This window comes from Drosophila suzukii, chromosome Y (assembly GCF_043229965.1).
Source record: "Drosophila suzukii chromosome Y, CBGP_Dsuzu_IsoJpt1.0, whole genome shotgun sequence".
In the NCBI taxonomy this organism is placed as follows: domain Eukaryota; kingdom Metazoa; phylum Arthropoda; class Insecta; order Diptera; family Drosophilidae; genus Drosophila; species Drosophila suzukii.
In genome coordinates this window covers 2,140,808-2,150,162 of record NC_092085.1, presented here as the reverse complement: position 1 = coordinate 2,150,162, position 9,355 = coordinate 2,140,808, and the positions used below count along the sequence as shown (strand labels likewise).

General features: G+C 48.0%; 1 protein-coding gene across 1 annotated transcript; it reads left to right on the top strand.

Annotated features, from left to right (window-relative positions):
- The first annotated feature begins 452 nt into the window (after positions 1–452).
- LOC139353637 (uncharacterized) lies at positions 453–3,622 on the top strand. Its single transcript, XM_070997979.1, has 2 exons — positions 453–1,149; positions 2,095–3,622. Exons 1-2 carry the CDS (start codon positions 867–869, stop codon positions 2,166–2,168), a joined length of 357 nt encoding a protein of 118 aa, XP_070854080.1. The 5' UTR covers positions 453–866; the 3' UTR covers positions 2,169–3,622.
- Positions 3,623–9,355: the final 5,733 nt, after the last annotated feature.

Sequence of the window (9,355 nt, the reverse complement as noted above, 5' to 3'; positions counted from 1 at the left end):
GCTTGAATTAACTCCCTATAGCTTGGCTTATCGTGCATATTGGCACAACCTCTGTGAGGGGAGCAGTTAAGAAAATTGTGGGGACACGATTTTTCAAATGCATTTTTGAAACATTAATAGACCTCGGATGTGTCTCAAACCTACCTAGATCGATAGATCTTTTCTTTCTTAACAATCTAGCATTTTAGATTTTTCGATTTGGTCCCCAAAAAGCGAGAAAATTTAAAAATAAAAAGGGCCCCCATGTTCCAAATTCCACCGTTCCACTTTCGTTGCTAACAGGCCGACGCTAATTTGACGGACATTGCTAACAGGCCGACGCTAATTTGAACGACATAAATATTTATTTGTATTTACGCACTTACGTTTCAGTCACTTACGTTGCTGATAGCGATAACAGCGATAAGTCAGTTGAAAAATATCACGATATAAATATTTATTTTTATACGAAAAGTATCGATTTTGATACATTTCTCCCATCCCTAGCGTCGGCTTTTGAATATAATATAAACGACGCGCCGAAAGTAAATGTTATTTGTACCCCGTGCCCCGTGTATTTTTTTTTCGCGTCTAGTAGTCCTTGTGCCCGTCGAACGGAAGTGTCAAACTCACCAGTGCTAGTCGCCCCAGTTGTGCAGTCAGTAGGAGCACAGGCTTCCACATTTCCACACAGGACAGACGTGTTTTCTGCTCTCGCTGCCCGGCAAACACAAACATTTATTGAATATTTTCTACACTTTTTGTTCGGTCGTGTTTTTTTTATTTTGCTAAAGTCACGTTGTGCCATCGGTATTGTTTTCGGTTCGGTTTTTGGGGGACAGTGCCGTTGTTCGTCGGGGGTCTAGTGACCTTGCGCGACCCGCACCATGGACCTGCGCAGCTGGCGTAAGGTCCTTATCCAGTGGGTAAGTAGTAGAGATCCTGGGATCTTCGCAGGTCTTCCCGATGCCATCCACTTACGCGATTTCCCGACACAGGTCATCGAGTGTCGCTTCACCGAACACAACTTCATCACGCTGGAGCAGTCAGACATCGATGCCTTCTTCTCGATCTACGTGCAAAAGGCCCAGGTGGCGCCGGTGGAGGAGGAGAACGCGCTGCCGACCCAGCCCGGGGAGCACCGCTCGCCTCTGCAGAACTTCCTCCGAGGTGAGTTCGGGTATTTTGCATTTCCAGCCCGAAATAATTTTGCATGTCATGTCTCCTGAAAAACAGGGTTGTCATCCTTCATCTATTTTACTACTATACTATACTATTTTTTCAATACTATACTATACTATAGGGGATACTATTTTTTCAAAGTCATGGTTGCCCAAATGTCATGAGTCTACATTCCAAGACACCTTTGATATAGGAACTTTCATAAAGAAAAAACATAGGCACCTACCAGAGTCGATTGTTAAAGAACTGATTATATGAGAATTTCACTTTGTTGTAAACAGAACAAGTGGAAATAATGGTATTCAAGGACTAATGGTCATTGTATATTATTTCAGTACTGTCAGGGTGTATTACCTCATATCTAGATAAGAAAAAAATGTTTTGGATATAGGAACATTCATGGGGAAAAGGAAGGACTTTGAATAGACCCTAACCGACTTGATATTTAACTTATAGAACTGATTATATGAGCAATTTTTTTTAATTTCAATAAAACTAGTTGAAATATAAGTATTGTTCAAGGGCAAATGTTTATTTTATTCCTATTTAGTCAAATATTGAATTGTGATTATAAATACAAGGGAATATAAATTCTTTTTAGATATGTACATATCAAATTCCCCTTTTTAATTTAGTTATTTTCTTATTTTGGGATTTTCAAAGGATTTTCTTTCTTCCATTTTACTTCACTTTATTGTCAATAAACTAGTTGAAATAGTAGGATTATTCAAGGATTAATGGCCATTTTATACAATTTTAGTGAAACCTTAGATTACTATAGGACATGCAAGGGTATGTACACTTCTCAAGTCCTCTTTTAAGCTAGTTCCCTTGGCGCCTCGAAAAGGTTTTGGGATTTTCCAAGGATTTTCCTCCCCTAACTTGTTGCTTAAAACTAGCCAAATAATGAGACCCATTTTTATTCCAACGCAGATCATTATCCAGAGTTCAGTGCCCACATAGATGGCCGTGGACAACTTGTGACCGCGGACTACGTGTACGTCTAAACACTGCTCCTGCATTACTCGTGCGTGAAGCAGCCCAGCGTGTTCATCCACAGCATCATAAATTAATATTTTTGAATTCATATTTAATGGTTGTTAATTATTTAATTAAATTAAAGCTACTAGGTACATAATTCTAAAATTAATATTGGCGAAAAAGGGCGCTGTTTAGGAAATATAAATTCAAAGTACCTACATAATACCTACCCAAAATTCCATAAATATATATTTATATTTTTTTTGTTTTTCTTCTTGAATAGCTGGAACAGCGCCTGGAGGAATCCAGCCTGAAGCGCGACAAGCAGGAGCTGGATCGTTGTCTACAGGAAGCGCGCGAGGAGTTACACAACCGACGTGAGGTTCTAAATGCGTCCTCGGATTTGCTCAACTGTTCCCTGTCTCCGAACACCACGCCCGAGAATCTGGACAGCTCTGTGGTCGAGAAGCAGCTGCGCGAGAAGGAGCACGAGAACGCCGAGCTGAGGAAAGAGCTGCAGAAGCAGAACGCTATCTTGCTGGAGCTAAGCGAGAGTGTGGCTTGCTTCGTCGAGAAGCACAGCATCGAGCCTGACCCTCTGGCCCCATCAATGTTGTCCAGCATTTCTATGATCAGGTCCTCCTTCTCCGTTTGCTGCTCCTCGAGCATGGTCTTCTCGTAGGACACCACCTCCAGCTGGGCGCGAACACCGTGCAGCTCCCGGGTGCGCTGCTAGCATTTCGTTGGCGGACATTTGGAGGCGCTGGATGACGGATCTGTGGCGTGCTGCTCGGCGGCTGAGGCGATGCGGATGTGGACGAGGAATGGTCAGTTCGGGACTCATGGTGCTGCAGCTCGGACGACTGGGGCTGATCTGGACGCCCTGGCGGTAAATCACAGCCACATTGTTCATAGACTGGCGGAGAAATTGGCGCGTCAGCTGTTGCTCCAACGTCTGGCCGAAGAAGTTTGCGATGCAGGTCTGCACTAGCTCCGGCAGCTTCTTGCAGATGCTGTGGATAAACACGCTGGGCTGCTTCACGCATGAGTAATGCAGGAGCAGTGTGTAGACATACACGTAGTCCGCGGTCACAAGTTGGCCACGGCCATCTATGTGGGCACTGAACTCTGGATAATGATCTCGGAGGAAGTTCTGCAGGGGGGAGCGGTGCTCCCCAGGCTGGGCCGGCAGCGCGTTCTCCTCCTCTACCGGCGCCACCTGGGCCTTTTGCACGTAGATCGAGAAGAAGGCATCGATGTCCGACTGCTCCAGTGTGATGAAGTTGTGTTCGGTGAAGCGACACTCGATGACCTACTGGATAAGGACCTTACGCCAGCTGCGCAGGTCCATGGTGCGGGTCGCGCAAGGTCACTAGACCCCCAAGACGAACAACGGCACTGTTCCCCGAAAACCGAAACGAAAACAATACCGATGGCACAACGTGACTTTAGCAAAATAAAAAAAACCACCGAACAAAAAGTGTAGAAAATATTCACTAAATGTTTGTTTGCCGGGCAGAGAGAGCAGCAAACAGGCCTGTCGTGTGTGGAAATGTGGAAACTTGTGGTCCTACTGACTGCACAACTGGGGCGACTAGCACTGGTGAGTTTGACACTTCCGTTCGACGGGCACAAGGACTACTAGACGCGAAAAAAAAAACACGGGGCACGGGGAACAAATAAAAATTACTTTCGGCGCGTCGTTTATTTTATATTCAAAAAACAGCAACAAACGGAAAACACAAGCGAGCGGCCACAGCAAGCAAACACAACAGACGCAAAACAACATTGAAAGTTGTAAAGAAGTCTCGTAGGCTGGGATATACTCAGTCCCGCCAGGGTCTCTTTACCGAAAATATTTGTAAAGATATGGGACAAAAAGATCTAATACGAAAATCGGTTGGCTGGCGTGAGATGTAGAGTGCCAGCCACCGGGGTACGGAGTGAGAGAAACAGTTTATTCGGTGTCTGTAGCAGAGTGAAAAGCGTCAGCGGTAACGCGCATTTGGGCCTGGCTCATAGCATTCGCTACGAGAAGGCCGAGATAGAGGGGATCGATTATGGGGACAACTTTTCCCTAGGGCAGAATTTATGGCCTAAAATCTAGGCATTTGTCTGGAAATATTCATATTTATGCGTGGCCAGCTTGATTGGATTTTTTTCCCTACGAGTTGCATTAAAATCAGGCGAGAAATACATTTATTGGGGTATTTTTATTGATTCATTTGTAACTCGAGTTTCTACTTTATTTTGTTTTCCCAGTGTAGTCGGGCGCGAGTTGGCTCAATACAGCCGGCAGTGATAGAAGAAGAAGAATAAATTTTGCTTTTAAAAAAATATTTCCCGAAGTTCCTTTGGAAAGAGGGTGTGGCAGTGCGTAGTATTTTTAATATCTGAGAAATATTTTTATTTAATTAATGAGCAACAGGTTTCCTAAAGTTGAGTCCACCCCTTTCTCTCGGTGTAGTCAGCTCGGAAATCAAATCAGAAATCAAAGTAGTCAAAGGGAAAAAGAACAACATGGCAGCGGCAAATTTTGTGTTCAGATATGTAAGAAAATATTCTTTGTTTAAATTCTTGGTTCATGTTTTTTTTTCTCAGTGCTCGCAATTAACGGGTTAGGTTAGGTCATGGTTTATAAATTCTAGCCTACTCTGGGCGAAACCGCATCGAGGCCTTCGAGAAATTTCTCATTGCACGGGACTCTCACGCTCTCACGCACACACACACGCGTGACTCCGGGTGCTCCGCCGCTGGTCCTGGGCAGGCACACTCTCCTCGAGGTCGTCTAGGTAAACTCCTTCCTGGGTCACTTGGCATCAGCCCGAAGGCAAAAGACTCCTGTTGTCCACATAAATATGCTCTGCTCGCACTTCTGATCCCGTGCGCCGCCTTTGCACGCGTTTTCCAAAAGTCCAAAAGTGAACTGCTCGCACTTCTGGTCCGGTGCGCCGCGTTTTCCAAAAGAGAGACCTGATTCTGATCCCGTGCACCGCCTTTGCAAAAATGACTCTTCGCACTTCTGATCCCGTGCACCGCCTTTTCCAAAAGAGAGCTCCTGTTTCTGATCCCGTGCACCGCCTTTGCAAAAATGACTCCTAGCACTTCTGATCCCGTTCACCGCCTTTTCCAAAAGAGAGCTAGTCAAGCTTTGCCGCCGCGTTTTGTTCAAGTTTTCGGCTGCTCTGGGTTTTTTCCACTTGTCGAAGTTTCGGTACTCCTTTTCTCTCGCTCTTCCCTTGGCGCGCCAATTTTCGGGGGTTGTTTTCCTCCTCGATCGCATGTCCTCTCTCGCTTGCTCCTGTGCGGCGCTGCACTTATCGTGGTGAATATTTCGTTGCTCTCCTGGTGTGTGTGTGTGTGGCTACTGCTGATGTGAGAACGGAGGGGGAAAAGGTAAACAGAACCTATCGCTTAGGCTGAGCTAAAATAATTATTGTGTATCAATATAACTACAAATCTTATGATTATTGGCTAAGCTTATATATTAAATGCACTGTACAATGTTTTTTTTTACAAAGTTATTCGCGAGGGTTTTGTTTGCTGTTGGCGCTGGCGATGTTGTAGCTGCTAGCTGGCGTTGTTGTTGGCGCTGGCGGCCGATGCTGTTGGCGCTGGCGATGTTGTAGCTGCTAGCTGGCGATGTTGTTGGCGCTGGCGGCCGATGCTGTTGGCGCTGGCGATGTTGGTGGCGCTATTTGTGAGGGGTCAAACGACTCCGCCTGCTTGCAGAAGGCTTTGAATGAACGACTCGTAAACTGTGTCCCATTATCGCAGACAAATGTTCGGGGAATACCAAAGTGATTCAAAATCCTCTCCCGAAAGGATTTTTCGAGATGCGCCGAAGTAGCTTTTCTCAAGGGGACCAACTCAACCCATTTCGAAAAGGCGTCGAAGAATACGAGCAGCATCGTATTCCCACTCTTGGATCAAGGAAGGGGCCAATAAAATCGGCGCAGACAGTATCGAACGGCTCGTTAATCTGTCTGGTGAACATTTTACCCGCCGGTTTGGTTTGGCTGACTTTGAACCGTTGGCAAGTGTCACACTTGCGGACATACCTGGCAATATCGCGGAAAAGACCTGGCCAGTAATATCTCTGGGCGATGCGGGTGGTTGTCTTCCTGATTCCGAGATGTCCTGCCGTCGGCTGGTCATGGCATTCCGACAGTACTCGCTGTCGGTGTTCCTTGGCTACGCACAGTTTCCAGGGCACGGAGTCTTCGTCGTCAGGTCGGGATCCGATATGCCGATAGAGCTGTTGGTTCTCGTACGCGTAGTCCGGGTAATCTTCAGGCCTGTCCTGAACAAGTTTCAGCATCCGCTGGTACCATGTGCATTCCGGCTTATCCTCCTGGATCATCTGAAGTACTTCCAAAGGCTGTCGAGAAAGTGCATCTGCAACAATGTTCTGGCTCCCGCGTCGATAGGTGACGTCAAACTGGTACTGCTGCAGTTCAAACGCCCAGCGCGCTATGCGGCCGGTGGGATTATCAATCGAGTTGAGCCACTTCAAGGCGAGGTGGTCCGTTATCACCTCAAATCGATAACCTTCCAAGTAGCATCTGAGTTTCCTGATGGCCCATATGATAGCCAGACACTCCTTTTCTGTGGCGGAGTAGTTCTCCTCGGCGGCGATGAGGCGTCTGCTGGCGAATGCGTTCTCGTTGACTCGTTCTTCTCCCTGGATTTTCTGCGTTAAAACTGCTCCTAGGCCGATGTCGCTGGCGTCTGTTTGCAACACGAACTTCTCGTTGAAGTCGGAGCAGGCGAGAACCGGCGCCTCCGTGAGTTTTCTTTTGAGTTCCTCGAACGCATCTTGCTGCTCCTGCTCCCATTGCCATTTCTTTCCTTTCTTGAGTAGCAAAGACATGGGCTGCACTACGCTGGCAAAGTTGGGTACAAATCTCCTGTACCATGACGCAATCCCTAGACATCTCCTCAACTCCTTGCATGTGGTGGGCGGACTCAGTCGCCGTACTGCCGAAATCTTGTCGGGATCCGTGTGAATTCCCTCCTCACTGATGACGTGTCCCAAGTACACCAGGCTGCGCTTAAAGAAACTGCATTTCTTCGCGTTGAGACGAAGGTTCGCCTTTCGTAGCCGTCGAAATACTTCTTGTAGATGCTGCACATGCTCCTCCAGAGTGCGGCCGATGATGATGATGTCATCCAAATACGCGAACGCGTTGGGCTCCATGTCCGGTCCTATGACGCTGTCGAGCGCCCGCTGGAATGTGGCTGCTGCTGAGTGGAGGCCAAACGGCATCACTTTCCAGTGGTACAAGCCCCTCCCGGGGACTGTAAATGCTGTGCACTCGCGGCTGGACTCGGCTACAGGGATTTGCCAATATCCGCTCTTCAAATCGAGCGTCGATATGTACTTGGCATGGCGCAGACGCTCCCAGATGTGTGTTATCCTTGGCAGCGGGTATGCATCTGGAATAGAATGGGCATTTAGTTGTCGAAAATCTACACATAGTCGCATCTCTCCAGATTTCTTGCCCACGAGTACAATCGAGGCGCTGTGGGGGCTCCGAGAAGGCTCTATACAGTCGTTGCGTAGCAGTTCGTCGATCTGCTCATCGATAATCCTCTGCATCGCGGGATTCTTAGGAAAATACCTATCATGGGCTTATCATCTCGCATCGTGATCGTATGCTCAGCGATATTTGACATTCCCGTCAATCCTTCGAATTTGGCCAATTCCTACTGTAGGAATTTGTTTACCCAGGGTTCTAATTCTTCTTGCTCGGCGTTTGCGGTGATTGCGGCTAGTGCTCCTCCAGTGTCAGGCGTGTATCCTGGTCTGACTGGGGAAGGCGCTCGCCCTTCCTCTACTGGTTCCGCTGAAACAGTAGCATGATTCCGTCGAAATGGATTATTTCGCACGGCGTTGTCGTCTCGAGACCCTAAAATACTGCTGGTCGGGGTGGTTTGCACCTCGTTATCTGGATCGTTGTTTGCTGGAGTGAACGCATTTGTCAAGAGAGGAGGCATAGCTAAGTCGTTAGTGGGGCTGCATATTAGGAGAGGGTACAGCTGCAGCGAAGCGCGGCCGCATTGGAGAGTGGCAGACATGCCCATGCCCAATAGTACGTCTTCCATGAACGAAGGGAAAACTACCAGAGACTTGGTTATCTCCTTGCGTGAGCCTTCCGCCAGGCTGACATGAGTGTGTACCGACCCTACACGTTGAACAACTCGTTCGCTCACGAAGCTTCTGCTAGCTCCGGTGTCTATGGTAGCGTTAAACTCCTGACCCTCGATTTGCACCTGCGCGATAATTCTGCTCGACTGAACCTGTAAGATTTCTCCTAATTCCGGGGAAGACTCCTCTCGTTTCCCGGCTGGGTACGACGGCAACAGTCGAGAGTGCGTACTCCTCTGCGACCACAATCCCAACAAAAGAGGACTATGGGATTGCGACATGTAGCTAAATGGTGACCCTCCTGGGCACAATTCCTGCAAGCAAGACTGAAGTTCGGCACCATTGACCTGTTCCCCACTCGAGGAACTGATTGTAAAACTGTGGCTGGGGTGGGTGGTCGTCTGGCCGGTCGTGTGAAATTCTGTTGACCTATGCATACGCTGGGATCTCGTACTCGTTCCTTCTAGGCGCTGGTTGTGGTTCGGCCAACATTCTGGCATGGCTTCCTGTGCTCCGATCGCGGGTGACCTCGTAATTTACCGCTAAAGTGGTAAGTTGCTCCAAAGTGGTGAAGTCGTGCCTCCTTGCGTACATCTGGTACTCCGGTTGGAGATTTTCATAGATCCGGTCCAACTTCTGCTCCGCATTATACCCCGCTCTGTGCATCATGAGTCTGATGTTGACTAGGTATTGTTTGAAAGTCTCTCCCCGTCGCTGATCTCTGGTGCGGATCTCATCCTCGAGTCGCTGAAAGTACCTGGGTGGCAGAAAGAAGTCAAGAAACGCCTTCTTGAAGTTCGTCCAAGATTTTCCTAGCAGCTGGCTTGTCCGAAACCAGTGCTCAGCTGTATCCGTCAAAAGACCAGGGATGGCCTGCGGCATCTTCTCCACGTCAACTTCGTGTGCGGTGGCTCGTTCCTCGAGGTGTTGGATGAAGGTTATGGGGTCCGTGGTCCCGTCAAAAGTGATTCCCCAATTCTTCAGCTTTTCCGCTAGCGTGGCTGCGGACATCTCTGATTTCCTGGGAAAAATATCCCGCTTGACCGGATGGATCTCCGTGTC

Bases quoted from the DNA above. Each gene is read 5' to 3' on its own strand.
- LOC139353637 (XM_070997979.1), top strand. From the start codon at position 867: ATGGACCTGCGCAGCTGGCGTAAGGTCCTTATCCAGTGGGTAAGTAGT. The intron at 1,150-2,094 runs GTGAGTTCGGGT...ATTCCAACGCAG, and splicing joins TCTGCAGAACTTCCTCCGAG to ATCATTATCCAGAGTTCAGT.